The 15,069-nt window shown below is 53.1% G+C and overlaps 1 protein-coding gene and 1 long non-coding RNA gene across 11 annotated transcripts in view; one reads left to right on the forward strand and one right to left on the reverse strand.

Moving 5' to 3' along the window:
* The window catches only part of EPN1 (epsin 1), a 33,337-nt gene extending 20,835 nt beyond the window's left edge, over positions 1 to 12,502 (forward strand). For 2 of the 10 annotated variants that reach the window (XM_083469313.1, XM_083469315.1), the window contains exons 5-13: positions 407 to 514; positions 3,194 to 3,295; positions 4,257 to 4,328; positions 5,613 to 5,699; positions 6,383 to 6,641; positions 7,458 to 7,625; positions 7,860 to 7,961; positions 8,443 to 8,685; positions 9,714 to 12,502. In XM_083469313.1, coding sequence (XP_083325439.1) covers positions 407 to 514; positions 3,194 to 3,295; positions 4,257 to 4,328; positions 5,613 to 5,699; positions 6,383 to 6,641; positions 7,458 to 7,625; positions 7,860 to 7,961; positions 8,443 to 8,685; positions 9,714 to 10,063 — 1,491 coding nt within the window. In that variant the 3' untranslated portion in view covers positions 10,064 to 12,502. The remainder of the gene's footprint in view (positions 1 to 406; positions 515 to 3,193; positions 3,296 to 4,256; positions 4,329 to 5,612; positions 5,700 to 6,382; positions 6,642 to 7,457; positions 7,626 to 7,859; positions 7,962 to 8,442; positions 8,686 to 9,713) is intronic. The other 8 variants (XM_083469317.1, XM_083469318.1, XM_083469319.1 and 5 more) reach the window with 5 other exon arrangements.
* On the reverse strand, positions 12,030 to 15,054 carry LOC310690456. Its single transcript, XR_014518089.1, has 2 exons — positions 13,572 to 15,054; positions 12,030 to 13,433 (listed from the first exon to the last, which is right to left on the reverse strand). It is a non-coding gene; the product is annotated as an uncharacterized lncRNA (long non-coding RNA).
* Positions 15,055 to 15,069: the final 15 nt, after the last annotated feature.

Here is a 15,069-nt window from a genome sequence, read left to right on the forward strand (position 1 = left end):
CTGGCGACTCTTTGGATGGGCGGGGAGGGAAGGGATGGTGGGGGTTGTGGACGTTTGGAGAGAGATGTGGGTACGCCCTGCTCCCCCAGATGAGGGGATCGACTGTTGTGTTCTCAAGGCTTCTCCTGCAGGCAAATAATAAAAGCTGACTAGGAAAGCAGAGCTACAAGCTCTTTTAATTTGGCACTTTCCTAGAGGAAAAGCCTTTCCCTCAGATCCAGCTGGTTCTGGCTCAGAAGCGGGCAGTCCATGGAGGTGCTGGCCTGCTAATCTCCTTCCTGAGCATGTCCCTTGTATTCAGAAATTGAGCCTTATTCAGCTCCCGCTTCCCACCATGATTACCAATGGGGATAACAGGGGCAAGCCTGTTGACCTCTCTCACACTTACCCATTGATATTTCTGCAGCCCCCCTCACCGCCCTGCAGTTTGGGGAACAAACATGGTAATCATGTTGAAGGGAGGGAAGAGCCAATCTGTGGTGCTCGTGAGAGGAAAGGAAGTGGATCATCTCAGGTTTTTATCCCCCCCCCCCCTTGACACACTTAGTGGTGATACCAACTATATTTGCACAGGATAATGTTAAGGAGGCAGGAGGTGGATTTGACCTCCACACCAGATGGCATGATCCTAAAGGCTCCCCTCCACACTATTCTGCACCTTGTATGCTTTCTCCCAAGCTGAGACAGAAGCAAAGGATTCTTTCGCCGCCTCTTTCTCAGCCTCAGTGGCAACTGAGGCCAACTGGAGGCCCTTCAGATATTCCCATTGTTCCTGATTACTGACCTTACTGGGAGGAGCTTGTAAGACAGTCCAGAAAGCCAGAGGCCTAGGAGCCTGAATGTTCCCCAGTTCATCTGCCAAGATCACCTTTGGAGATCCTCTCCTGGGGTCTGCCATGATTTAAAGTGAGACGGGGCCTTTTCAGGGATGGCCTCATTTATAGACAGTGTTGACACCAGGGGTGCTTACCTACCAAGTGCCTCATAGTAGTGCTTTTATTGGCCATTAAAAAGGAAGCCTCATTGTTTTGTTATCTATTCTGCTTGGTATTAATGTTTGTATTTTCTATGTATACTGGCCTGAAAATATTTTTATTGAGCAGCAGCCTTAAAAAAAAAATCTTCAGATAAAATGATGCACTCAGTGAGAGGGCTAAAGAAGATTTTGCCTTTGCCTTGGCTTATGAGAGAGTGAACAAAGTCCAAAAGGAGGATCCTGGTAACTTAAAACACACACGTTGCAAGATTCACCATGGCTTACCACCCTGCACCAAAAAAGGTTCACTAATTAGAAAGCGGCAGGGAGATTTGGAGCACCATGTAAAATGTATAGAATTCATAGAAATACATCCCATTAGTCCTGGGGCAAAGATCCATTTCAGCCCAGCAGGCCCAGACCCTCCTGACCAGCCACCCCAATAGTTAAAAGATGGTTACTTTTGTAGTAGTTGCATAAATTGGTTTTACCAAATCAGACTGCTGAAACTGTGCAATTCCCCCCCCCCCCCCGCAATCAAATACTTAAAATTTCGGCCCAGAAGGGCATGAAGTTCATGCCTCCTCTGTAAATGAATATTTTTTGGTGGAGTTGTAAATTGGTGGGCAGAGCTGATTCAGCTATTGGCCAATGTCAGCCCTTCTGGACCTTCCAGCTCTTGCTCAATTTAAAAAATATGCCCCCTGTTCGTTTGGTTTTTTTTAAAAAAAAACAATAACTGCTGACCAGGAAGGTGGGGGAAGGGAGGACATGAGATTTATGCTGACTCAATGAACAGATTGACTTGTCCAGCTTTGTTTCTAGTGTGTGACCCCCTCTGGGCAGACGCTGCTAGCAGAGCCTTGTGGGCGGCTGAGCTTTTCCGTAAGCATTTTGGTAATGAAGTCAGTCCCCGTTGGGGGAACGGAACCCTAGAGTTGCTGGCCACGCGCTCCACTGGCCCACGTTGGGAGCAGAGGCTGATGGGTAGCAGGCCAGTCTGCTAGCTGCCATCTTGCGCCGCAGTGCATCCTGGGTAGAAATGTTAAAAGGTTTCAGGGTAGCTGTGGGTCTGTTTATTCATTTGTTTGTTTTCCTCAGTACTACTTGTGGTTTGAGAGGAATGGGGGGAAGAGACAAAAGCGAGGCACAGATGTGTTTGAACCGACGTTCCCCAGCAGGAAATGGCTTTTTGATTGAGATTTTTCATCCAGATTTTCGCACAGAGCCCCCCCTGCGGTGACGAGCTCTCCCTCCTGGCTGGGGGAGATCGGGAATGCTTCCGTTCTCTGTCGCACAGGGTCCACACGAATTGATCCTGCCCCCTCAAAGACACCAGGTTTTGCCTACCTTTTTTCTGTTGTATGTTAACCTCTCCCGCAGCACCAGTCTCCTTAGCAGCGCTGCCCCCCCACCTCCAGCCACCCAGGATCGCGTGGGCTGCCGCCTTGTTCAGGTTTGCCTGCCGGTCTTTCTCAGCGGAACAACACAAATTGCTCTTGAGCCGTCAGTCTTGGCGCTTGAGGTTCTTTCTTTAGCCCCACACTCTATCCATTATAATTATTATTATTAATGCTACTTGGGCCTGCTCTTCCTTTGAGTGAGAGGATGGAGGAGGAAGCTGTCTCCCACCCAGACACCCACCAGTTCCCTGCCCACAGAACATCTGTGATTCTGGCAGCCCTTTGTCCCAACCTGTCGCCCTCCAGGGGCTGATGGGAACTGTAGTCCAGAGCCTCTGGAGGGGGGCCACCAGGTTGGACATAAGGCATGCAGCTCCCATTGGCTGTGCCCAGACCTGCCACTCAACACACGCCACGGCCAATCAGACCCTAAGTCCTGCTTTTTTTTGTCGCCTCCTTTCCTTTTCTGTGGCTCCTCCCAAGTGGGGTGAATGTGTTTTCTTCCCCCATCCCAACCCTTGTCCGTTTAATTTTGGCTCCTTATTTTTGCCACCTTATTTCCACTTCCCTCCTCCTGCTTCCTGCCGCATTTCCTTCCACTTTACCCTTGTTGTTTGCAAAACAGAAGGCCGAAAAGGCGGGGGGGAGAGACAGAAAGACCCACAACAATTTAACTTTACTATCCAGGGAACTGAGCTAGAAATACTTATTTATTTTGAGGGGTGGGGGGAGGTGCCTGTTTCTACACCAGGGATGTCCGGCCTTGGCACAAACGACTCTTCCTTTCCTCCCCCCCCCTTTCTGTCTGAAATAGTTTGGGGAGTCGCATGTCCTTCAGCATGAAGGGCTGAAGCTCAGTGGCAGAGCGCCTGCTTTGCATGCAGAAGGTTCCAGGTTCAATCCCTGGCATCTCCAGGTAGGACGAGGCAAAACTCCTGCCTGAAGCCCCGGAGAGATGCTGCCAGTCAGTGTAGAAAATGCACAGCTAGGTAGACCAGTGGTCTGACTCTGTAGGAGGCAGCTTCCTGTGTGACAGGGGCACTGAACCTGCGACCCTCTATATGTGTTGCTGGACTCCAGTTCCCATCAGCTCCCAGGCTGCATGGCTGCTGGTCAGGGCTGATGGGAGTTGTAGTCCAACATCTGGAGTCACAGGTTATCCACTTGTAAATCCAGAAGGAAGTGCCTTTCTTCCTGCCATAGAGGATGTCTGCTTCTCTAGAAGGCAGTCTCTCCTAGCGCGCGGGAAGAGTGGGGCGTATCCTGCTCTTCCAGGGATCCCCGGTGCCACCTTTACCCTGACAGCACTCCTGACTGGCTTCTGTGGGACTTGAACCCAGATTCTCACGTTGAAGCTTCGCCCTGTAGCTGCTAAACCATATTAGCTCTCTGTGATTTCTATGTCTTGCCGGGGATTTATTAAAGTGCGATCAGGAGAGAAAGATTCTGGGATTGGCCTCTTTACAAACTTGCGAAGCTTGCTCCTCCTTGAATCGCTCCTAGATCACACCCCTCAAGCAGCTTGCATAGACAACTCGGGGGAACTGGAGTGCATAAGGGGCTGTGGTTCAAGGGCTTCCCCAAATAGCACAAGTGTCCCTGGGAGGGAAGGTAGTTCCCCCATCCACACTGAAGAATACTTTAGCTGAGCAGAGGGGAAGCACAATGGATGGAGAAAGCTGAGAATCCGGGTGGTAAGGAGACTGCTCATCGAATGGGCGTTTGCCACAGAATGTGGTGATATTGGGTTGTGTGCAGTGGAGGTGCCTGCAGTCCGCTCACCTTCTCCTTCCTTCCTTCCGCCCCTCCCTCCCTCCCTCCCTCCGCTGTGTCAAGCTCCATTCCATGCCTCTTACGTTGTGTTTCTTCCCCCCCAGCCCCCTGCAGTGGCCGACGAGGACCTACAGCTCCAGCTAGCCCTTAGCTTGAGCAAAGAGGAACACGACAAGGTTAGACGCACACCTCCTGCCCCCCACCCACAGCAGCTCCTCCTCTCGAAATAATCAACTAAACCACTTTCCGCCCCCGGCCCCAGAGCAGGCCCCAGCCTCACACTTTCCCCACTAACTCAGCGTTCTCTCTCTCTCTCCACGTCCCGAAGCAGAGCGATGGCAACAGGGGTGCCGTGTCTCCATTTTTCACTTTTAGACCTCTTTAATTGCCCCGCTGTGTAGAGTCAAGATTTCCTGAGGTGCCTTTCCCCTTCCGAGGGAGGCCCGGAAGGTAGGACAGGTCAGTCCGCGTGTCCTGCTGCTTCGAGAGGCGATGGGTCGCTGGCGCCTGCTGAGGCGGGTGTTGCGTGTGTCTTCTGCGGAACGGAGGCAATGGACAGGAGGAGGAGGAGGCGGAGCTTCCTGAGCCATGAGGAAATGGGGGCCAGGAGTGCTGGCTGGAAAGGGGAGGCCATCCCTTGGAGTAAGGGAGTTTTGGGGTGGGTGGATATTTAGCGGAGGATGAGGAAGGTGGTAGTTAACAGATTGGAGCAGCTTTGCCAAGCTGGCCCCCTGAGATGTTTCAGACTACAACTCCCATCAGCCCCAACCGGGCCGGCCAGGGCAGATGGGAGTTGTAGTTCAAAACACCAGGTTGGTAAAGGCCTGGTTAGAGCTTGAGGGTAAGGAGAGAGGAAGACTTCCGCTTTCTCCCTTTGCGAGTGGAGCTTACTAGCTTCAACCAGCAGCGTGGAGGAAGGGAGAAGTTAAGGGGAAACGCCAGAACAGAAAGGCTGGCCAAGCCACTTCAGCATTGGGGGCGGGTGGTCTTGGAGCCAGAATGCCTAGAAGGGAGGCAAATGTAGACGAGGTGCTGTTCACCCGGGCACCTGCATTTTCAAGGAGGGTTGCGGGGGGGGGGGCGAATCAGGGCTCCCATGAAGAGGTGGGGGTGGGAGGAGCTGGGCAGCCCTTGGCGCATTCCTTGGCTCTCCAGATTGCCCACCTGAGTTGGACAGAATCGTAGTGGCGGCTGCTTGAAGCATCATCTGGCACACGGCCTACAGCAGGCCTTCGCCCAGCCTGTTGCCCTGCACCAAAACCACCAGCCCCAGCCAGCACAACCCTTCCTAGCTAGGGAGGGTGGCTTTGGCCCTAAGTGTCAGGCGGGCGCCAGGCTGAGCGAAGGCTGGGCCATGAAACCTCCGCGCTGCCTGTCTCTCCTGAAGGTGAGTGAATGCTTTGCCCCTGACCCGCGATCGCTATTGATGCCCTCTTGTCCCTCCCACCATCCCCTTGCAGGAAGAGCGGATCCGGCGCGGGGATGACCTACGACTCCAGATGGCCATTGAGGAGAGCAAAAAGGAGACGGTGCCTGCCAAGGAGGAGGTGAGGGTGGAGCAGGCAGGGTCCGGGCAGGTGGCTCTGGATGGGTACCCGGGGCAGGGAGGGGAGGGGAGAATAGTAAGGGGGGTCATTGTTGGAGGCAGAATTTCCAGGTACTCAGGCCTTGGTTCAATCCTGCAAGGTAGCACTTTAATTTCCATCTGAAACTGTTATTTTTATTTTTTCCTGCCAAGGAGGTGCTCTGGGTACTAACCATATGACAGTTGTCCATTTTCTCCTCCCATGTACGTAGATTTCCCTACCCCTTTTTGCCTCTTGTGAGCCCTGTAAATTCAGCTAGGCTGAGAGAGAGAGAGAGAGAGAGACTAGTCCAGGACCACCCAGGGACTGAGTGGAGATTTGAACCTTGACCTCCCCGGGCCTAATCTGGCACTCTTAACCACTGGCCTCCACTATTTATTCTTTTGAGATAGAGATATACCCCACCTATCCTTTCAAGGAGCTCAAAATGGGGGTACAGTGTTTACCCACCCATAGTAATCTATGAGGTAGACGAGGCTGATACTCTAACCACTATGCCATTCTTGCTCTTGGGGTGTTATAAAGCGGAGGGTGTGGCGGTGTTGGGGGGGTTGTCGCTGTTTTCCAAATGGGACAATAGAGACGTGATTAATTCCCCACTCTGCCTGTCTCCCACATTCCTTCCCCACCTGCCCCACATGCAGTCATCCCTCATGGATCTTGCGGAGGTCTTCACCGCCCCTCCCACTGCGGACCCCTGGGGCGGCCCTCCTGCTCCCGCTGACCCCTGGGGTGGCTCTGCCCCAGTTGTATCCGCAGCTCCCACTGACCCATGGGGACCATCTGCTACCGGAGCAGCCCCTACAGGAGACCCATGGGGGGCCTCTGCGGCGCCTCCTGCAGCCCCCCCAGACCCATGGGGAGGTGCCCCGGCTGCAAGCAGTGACCCATGGAAACCTGAAGGTAAGAGCGAGAAGTGACGGAACGGATCAGGATATGATAAACATGATTCAGCATTTAAGCCTTTTGCTTAAAATCAGGTTAACTGAAAGGGCTTAGGCGACCTTCCTCACTTACTCATTTCTCTCCTGCCCCCTACCAGGAAAAAAGATACATTTATGGGTTTCTCTGCCTTCCAAGGTGGGAATCACCACTTCAGCTAGCTCTCTGTCTACCCCCTTCTGCTGTGTGGTGGAAGACAGGCAGGATATACATTTAAATAATAACTCTTGTGCTTCGGCTCTGCAGCAATTTTCCTTTCAAGACTCTCCCTTCCCTTCCTTCTTTTTACTAGTAGGCAATTCATCATTTGACCCTGTTTGATGGGTGGTGTTATTTTATTTGCCAGAGAGGAGGTGTGGCTCCATGGTAAGAACATTTGCTTTGTGCTTAGAAGGTCCCGGGTTCCTTCCTTGGGCCACCCCCCCACCCCACCCCACCCCAGCTAAAACTATCAGTCGATGGGAACACAACTCCCACCTGAGGCCTGCTGCCAGACATCATTGGCCTAGAAAGACCAGCGGTTCGATTCGGTAGAAGGCAGCAGCTCCCTGTGAGTGTTCAAACCTCGCAAAGATGCAGGGATCTCTCATCGCAGAGCTTTCTTACCATCTCAGGCACGACGCCCACTGGCCACAGAGAACTAAATTACCGTTCTGTCTGCGTCAACCTGGGACTCCTAGGTGTAACACAAACGCATACACGTCCGTCCTGATGCACAGCAGACAGGATGTTTCCCCAGACACTGATGAAGTCTGACCCGCTTGATGTTTCCCCCAGGTGGAGGTTCCTCTGGGACCACGGCAGCACCACCCACAGATCCATGGTCATCTGGACCAGCTCCCACGTCCCAAGGGAAACCAGCGCCCGATCCTTGGGCTCCGGCATCCACGTTTTCTGATCCCTGGGGTGGCTCCCCTTCCAAGCCCAGCACGAATGGCACAGCAGGTGAGGGACAGCGAGGGCTCCTGAGCCCCCTTGGCCTGGCGGAGGGAGGCTTGGGTCAGGCCAGCTGGGAACTGGGGCTCCTGGGTGCCTTATCCCCACGAACGAGATGCAGGGAACGGAGCCCCAGCGCAGGATTGTGTGAGTCTGCGGGGAACGGGTCCCTTCCGCCCTTGCTCTCCTGTTAACCCTGCTGGCCCACCCCCTTCCCCCTTCTGCCTTGTCCCTCCCCTCCAGCTGGCGGAGGCTTTGAGCAGTTTGGCAGCCCCGGGGATGGGGACGAGTTCTCTGATTTCGACAGCCTGCGCCCGGCACTGCCCAAATCCGGGAGCAGCACAGGTGAGCCCTGCTCCCTGCATGGCTCCGCCTTCTCACCTCTGCACCTCCACTTCGCCCTGCATGTCCCTGTCTCTTGCCTGCCACTTTCCTTACTCTCGACCCCCGGGACTGGGTGGCAGCGGTTCCTGGCATTGCCCTCTGCCCTTTCTTGGGTCAGCCAAACTCAGCTCAGAAGTGACACCCCACGGACCAGTTTTGTTCCTGCATGTACTTTGAAGAGGGGTCTCTTTCTTTCATTCTTTCTCTCCTCCCCCCCCCACCCTCTTTCCGGCTTCTTTATCCTGGAGCTTGTCTGACCCTTGCATGATTCGAATTGGGAGCGTGTGCCTATGACTGTTGCAAAAACCAAAGGGTGTATCTCTGTTGGCCTTTGTCTTTTCCCTCCATGTTTGATCTGTGCTCTTCTGCATCTTCCATTCCCTTCTCTCACCACTCTTTCCTGTCTGCCCCCACCAATCTCTCTCTCTCCCTCTCTCTTTAGGTGAGCTGTCCCTCTTAGCCGGGGAGGTGCCCATTTGCCGACCTGGCAGTGGCACTGACAGCCCCAACACTTTTGACATGGCCTCCATGGGCGGGTCGCTGCCCGAGATCTCCAAGCCAACGCGGAAGACCCCAGAGTCATTTCTGGGCCCCAACGCTGCCCTCGTCGACCTGGACTCCCTGGTCAGCAAGCCTTCTACTGCCTCTAGCATTGCAAAGGCCTCCAACCCCTTCTTAGCCCCTGGTAAGTGCTCTGGGGCCAGGGCACTCTGGGGGTTCAAGCAGGGCAGAGAGAAGGATATCTCCTTAGTTCTGTTTGGCTGAGTCATACAAGTCAGAACGTGTAGGGAAAGAACCACGTCTTCTTATATCTGCATGAATCTAGTTGGGCAGGAAGCTCTTGCCAGGACTCTCTTGTCTGGCTCCCTATTTATGGGGCTTGCTGTTTTGAAGCAGGATTAAAAGCAAACCTCTTGATTGGCTTAAAAATCTCTTCCAGGGTAAACGAGGGAGAAATTTGCAGGTGAAGTTGGTTTGTGCGGCTTATTTTGTGTAATTTCGCCACATTGAGTCTCATTGTTGTGATGAGGGTTTATGCAAGGCAGAGACCCCACCTTACCCACCAGAAATCTTCTGCCCAGCACCTTCATGCATAACATCACAGCCATGAGGTCTAGAAACTTGCTTCACAAACATGCGCAAACCTCCTCTACTACTCCATACTGCCCTGTCCTGCTCCCAGCCTGATGTTTGAGCTTGGAGCGGGGAGGTTGGGAAGCACAACTTCTGGCTCCTTGGAGGCTCATGCAGTAGATTTGGATGTAGGAGCCACAGGTCAGTTCAGTATTACTGACCTTGTTTATAAGGTGCAAATGAGACAAGTCCTCTTTGCTTTAAGCCAGGCCTTCCTTGAGCTGGAAGGACATACTTCTCCATGCTTCAGCGCGTAGTTAAACACTGTCACTTGCTCCCACAGAAGGCAGTGATGGTCGTCAACTGGCATGGTTTTAAAAGAGGATTGGATAAATTCATGGAAGACAAGGCTATCAATGGCTGCTAGCCACAATTGCTTCTGGGAATCTCAGGCCACTGTGAGAATAGGATGCTGGACTAGATGAGCTACTGGCCTGATCCTACAGAGCTTGATAATGTTTTATGGGGCTACAGAGGAAACCAAGGCTCCTGAGAGTTGAAGGTGGGAGACTTCGGGGTTCCTTTTAACTTGTTTTTCTTCCTCCTCCTCCTTTCTCTCTCCTCTATCATCCGCTGCAGGTTCAGCCCCAGCCCCAGCCACGTCTGCCTCAACTACAAACCCCTTCCAGGCGACGGCTGCTGCCCCGCTTTCGCTCAACCAGCTCCGCGTCAGTCCGGTCCTCCCTTTGTCTCAGCCGGCGCCCCCTGCCTTCCCTGCCGCAGCTCCTATGGTCTCTGTCTCCCCCATGGCCCCTGGGATGCCCTTGGCCTCCGTTTCCCCCATGGTGGGGGTGCAGCCTTTGGGCGCTGTCCCGACTATGGGGCTCCCTGCCATGGGCCTGCCCCCTCAGAGCCTGCCGCCCACTGGCGTCGTCCCCAGCAGCACCTCAGCCGCCTCCATGGGCAGCACCAACCCCTTCTTGCTATAATCAGGGGGATCTTTTAGCCCTGTGGGGATGTCACCCCCCCACATTCCCAGTTTGCAAAGGGGGGGCCCTTAGTTTCCACCCACAAAACGGGGCAGCCGGGAAGGCGGGGGCAGAGAGAAGGAAGGGAAGAGACTTAAGTCCTTATTGCGAGCTCCTCCACCCCCATGTTGGGGGTAGGCTGGACTTAATTTTTTCTCTTTTTGGTTTTGGTTTGGGGGCTTAATTGAAGAGCTCCTCCTTCCCCCCTCCCCCGCTGCTCTACAGGGCAGCTGGGAGACCCCATTTCTGCTGTCCTCTGTCGGCAGCAGGGGCAGCTCCCTTCTCTAACTCAAGTTGAGGTTTCAGCGTCACATTTGAGGGGAGGGAACTACGAACCAACAACAGATCTAGAGTTGTGGGGGGCGTTGAGGGGTGTGTGCGTGGGTCTTCTCCAAAGGCAGGTGGTTGTTGTTGCTGTTCTTTGTGCCCTCTCCCGTATTGGCCACAGAAACCCTTCCCATGTTGAAAGGCGAGGGGGGATTATCCTATTTTGGTCAACCCCTCCCACACCTTCCTTCATAAGTCTCTCTCTCTCTCTCTTTCTCTTCCCTTTTGCAGAAGGGATGGAGGAAGAGAAGTGGCCATGTGCCTCTACCTGCCTCCCAGGCCCTTCCAAACAAAGTTTCCTTGTGGGTAGTGGGGGGGGGGGAGAGACAGATGGACACTGTCCTTTTAAATTATGATTTTATTTTGGTAGGCACTCCCCCACTTCCCTTCCAGATGTTTGGTTACATCTCCATCCCCTCCTTCCCCACCCCTGTGCTGGGACCAGCCCTTCTCTGCCTCTTCTTCTTTTTCCACTAAGGGGGTGACGTCAGTGAACCCCCTTCACTACACCTGGGAATGGTTGAGACACTGGGAATACTTGTCTCTTCCGTCTCCGGGGCCAGGCGGGATACCACTAATCTGCGGTCAGAGACCAAAAGCTGGATCTGGAAAGGGGGGCTGGACCATCATTCCTCACAGGGCGACGAGGCCACCGCTACACTTTGCCGCCTTCCCTCTGCAGACTCCCGGGCCGAAGGGAGCCACCATTTTTGTTTCGTTTTGCAAGGATCGTGGAGCCCTATCGGCGCATCACACCTCTGGGGGTGGGGACTTGGAACAGCCAACACAGCCTGCTGTGAAGAAGGAACCTGGAAGCCATCGGAGGATCGATACTCTTGAGAACCTTAAAAAAAGAAAACGTTTTCCAACAGCAACGTGTCCGGGGAGGGAGGGGGGGACTATTGCAGAATTTGAGTCTCTCTCTCTCTCTTGGCCTGCTTTGTGGAAGCCCAGAAACAGCCAAAGGCCCCCTGCCAGATGTGGAACGGCAGGGGATCTGTAAAGCCCAGCCGCTCTTCTCCATTTCTGGACTGCAGCAGGCCAGGGTGAGGACTCGGACGATGAGTGTGGACAAAGCAACAACGTCCCTGCGGAGGAGGAAATTCTCCCTCTCCCTCTCTTTCTCTTATGCCAACAGTGCGCATTGCTTGAAAAGGGAGCCGGGGGTGGGGAGAGGAGAGGACACGCAGCCACACCCACAACCCGTGGACCCCACTTTGCAGCACTCTTCGCACAGGGGTGATCAAATGCAGTCTGAGCCGTCCACTCTCCACACATGACCTACTTTTCTCCCCTTCCTGCTGCAACCTCCCCCTTTGTGTGCATGTGTAGGGTTTTTTGCGGGGTTGGGGGTGTTGCTCCCACTGCTGACCCACTTGAGACCCCAGAGAGGACGTGCCATCTTTGACTTGTAAAACAGCGGAGTCCTCCGTCTGTTCCGACAGCGCAGCACAGCGAAGAAGCCCCCACCGTTCTTCAAGACTTGTTGAAGGAGGGAGGGAGGGGGGAGATGGGTAGGTGGGCTGATTCTGGCCCTTTGGGAGCCAACAGCTTGTGGGGAAAGGGAGGGTCCGAGGCTGCGTGTGCGTGTTTGTGTGCGTGTGTGTGTGCGTGTATGTGTATATGTGTTGCTGCTGTAAGTGATTGTCGATTCTTATTTTATGCTACGGGGGGTGGGGGCGCTTACTCATTAGCACCCAGGACAATCTGCTAAATCCCTCATTCTTCCCCCACCCTCTGCCACCCCAAATCTCTTGCAATTGTGTTTCTAAAGTGGGTGGGACATCCTACATCTCCCTGCTGCTGCCGCCACCCCCCCCCCAAAAAAAAACCCCCAATCATGCCAGGGGATAATTTCCTCCCGACACCAGTCAGTATATTTGCAGAATCATTGTGTCATTGGTCAAGGGGTTGGGGTGGGGAAGAGTGGCTGTATGTGACCCTCCCCCTCTTGGCTCTACCCCATCCCTTCCGTTATCTTCCCCACCCCGACCCCCAAGCCTACCCTGGTATGCATCAGAAAAACGCTATTAATGAAATGAAATAAATGGAAATTCTTCTATGGCACCCAAAGGCTTTGGCCCCTGGGTTTGCTTTTGAGGGAGAAGGGCAGAGCTGGGCTCGGGCGGGAGGAAGATGAGGGCAATGTTCATCATTTCAACCTTGAATGTGGAGCCTGTGTGCTGCCCTGCCCCGCGATTGTTGCTGGGCTACAACTCTCAGCATCTCTCACTACTGGCCGTGCTGGCTCAGAGCGACTGGAAATGGCACCTTAGAAAATCTGGAGGGCGGCAAGGTCTCCATCCCTGACTTAGGCCATCATTTTCCTATGCAGTGAATTCCTACGAGACTGAGCCTCTCCTGAGATGACACACCCCTTTGTTTTGAGCTCCCCTTGTACAAAATCAGAGGCCGGAGGGCTTTGAAGGTGGAAATGTCGAGGTAAGTTAGGATTAGAACCACAGAAATATGAGAACATGAAGTCACCCTCCTCCTGCACCCACACCAGTAAGTCGTACCTAGGCAGAAGAACAATGACTTCCAACAATAACTCTTAGGACTGGCTAAGATGGGGGTAACAAATGTGGGGCTCCCCAGGTGTCGGAGATCTGAGTGGGCAAGCTCCTTCCAGACTCCAACCCCACTCTACCCACACACACACCGGAAAAATGTGATTTAATTTTGTCCAGTGTGCATTGGAAGTGTATACAGACAAAAGACTTGAGATTGGATGTGCTTGCTCGCGGTCTTACAAGGGTTTGCTATTTCCTCCCAGTATCTCTTGGGACCTTGAGAGGGTGCTTTGGGTTCAAATAGCACTGGTTGTTGTAGGCAAAATGGGCCACTGGATTGCCTCATGAGTGATTTATGGCCCTGTCTGTGCTGCAGGCTGGTTCTGTTAGCAGATTAGGTTCCTCTGCATACGATAAGGTGGGCTTGGGGGCTGCAAGGTGGGCTTGGGGGCTGAATGATTATGCTCCCTGTGATGTGGCAGCAATTCATACTGGCACCTTAAAGGGGCAGTGGCTTGAAATAACCTGCAAGCATGTATTATGTAACCATTCAGGGAAGGGATGATGCCTTGGGTGTGGGCAGCAAGTCCCTTTGGACCCAATTAGAGGAAAGGCTATTCCCTTCCCACACCTTTTCCCCTCTCCATAATTGACAGCCTGGCTAGCATTCTCAACCCGGGAGTGTTGCAGGATGCCTTCCTCGGCCGCCATATAGATGCTTCAGCCATGCTCATTTGCTGTCTGTTAGGAGAAGAGCCTTGGCCTACCTATGAAACCAAACTGAAGTGGTAGCCTGGGCTTAACCAACGCATACGCTACATCAGGTGGGTGGTATTTTTATATCTTTCCCCGCTTGTTTAAAATCTATAAAGGTCCCTGCAAATCAAGCTAGCTGGAGAGCATCTAGCCATTCCTACTTGCTAGCGCTGTATTCTGTTTACATGTGGGAATATATATATATATTCTAACAACCTCCGTGCCGCATACCTGTAATTCAAAGTGGTACAACCCATTCTGCTACCTCATTCTGTTGCCTATGTAAATAAGGCCTCAAGATCAAGGGCACCAAGCTGCTGGTTCCTCTCTCAAGTTTGTTCTTTCTCATATCCTGAATTTGCCCCTTAGCCACTCCTTTGCAATACAGAGAGGATACAATACAGTGACACTTGCCCCAAACTCATGCCTTCCAGATATTGTTGGACTACAGCTCCCATTCCTGAAATGTGGCCTTGCTAGCTTGGGGCTCATGGGAACTGGAGTCCGGTAACACTTTGAAGGGCCCCAGGTTACCCACTCCTACCTACCCTAAGTATTTGCAGCAACCTAATAAGGTCAGGTTACAAGGGATGCAGGTGGTGCTGTGGGTTAAGCCACAGAGCCCAGGGCTTGCAGATCAGAAGGTTGGCAGTTTGAATCCCCGTGATGGGGTGAGCTCCTATTGCTCGGTCCCTACTCCTACCAACCTAGCAGTTGAAAGGCACAAAGTGCAAGTAGATAAAGAGGTACTGCTCCAGTGGGAAGGTAAACGGCATTTCCGTGTGCTGCTCTGGTTCACCAGAAGCAGCTTAGTCATGCTGGCCACGATTCAGAAGCTGTATGCCGGCTCCCTCGACCTGTAAAGCAAGATGAGTGCCGCAACCCCAGAGTCGTCTGTGACTGGACCAAATGGTCAGGGGTCCCTTTACCTTTAATAAGGCCAGACCACATATTATTAGCCTATCTGAGTCGCAGAGGGGCTGGTGGATTTTGAGGTATGAACTTGCAGCCTTATGGTTCACAAATCCTTTACAGCTACTTTACAGCAGTTCTCCGATATAAACTTGCCAGCTGCAGGAAGAGGAAGTCCACTTCACTCAAGCTACTCCCAGTGCTTGGAACCCTGAATCTTTCACAGGTCATTGTGTAGCTTGTATCTATAACCATGGCTTCCGCCCACCAGAGAGCAACTCTGCCATTAACTCTGCACACCCCTCCATCCACTCATTGTGCCATAACTTGCCTGTTTCCACTCCTGCCTTTTGACTTAACCCAGTGAATATATAAGCAAGCTAAGTTTGCAATCAGTTTTGGGTTGGGTTGGTTTAGGAAAAAATGGGCTATATCAGTACTGCTCCAAAGCACAGACCT

Source organism: Podarcis liolepis, assembly GCF_965112155.1.
Source record: "Podarcis liolepis genome assembly, chromosome: 13".
Taxonomy (NCBI): domain Eukaryota; kingdom Metazoa; phylum Chordata; class Lepidosauria; order Squamata; family Lacertidae; genus Podarcis; species Podarcis liolepis.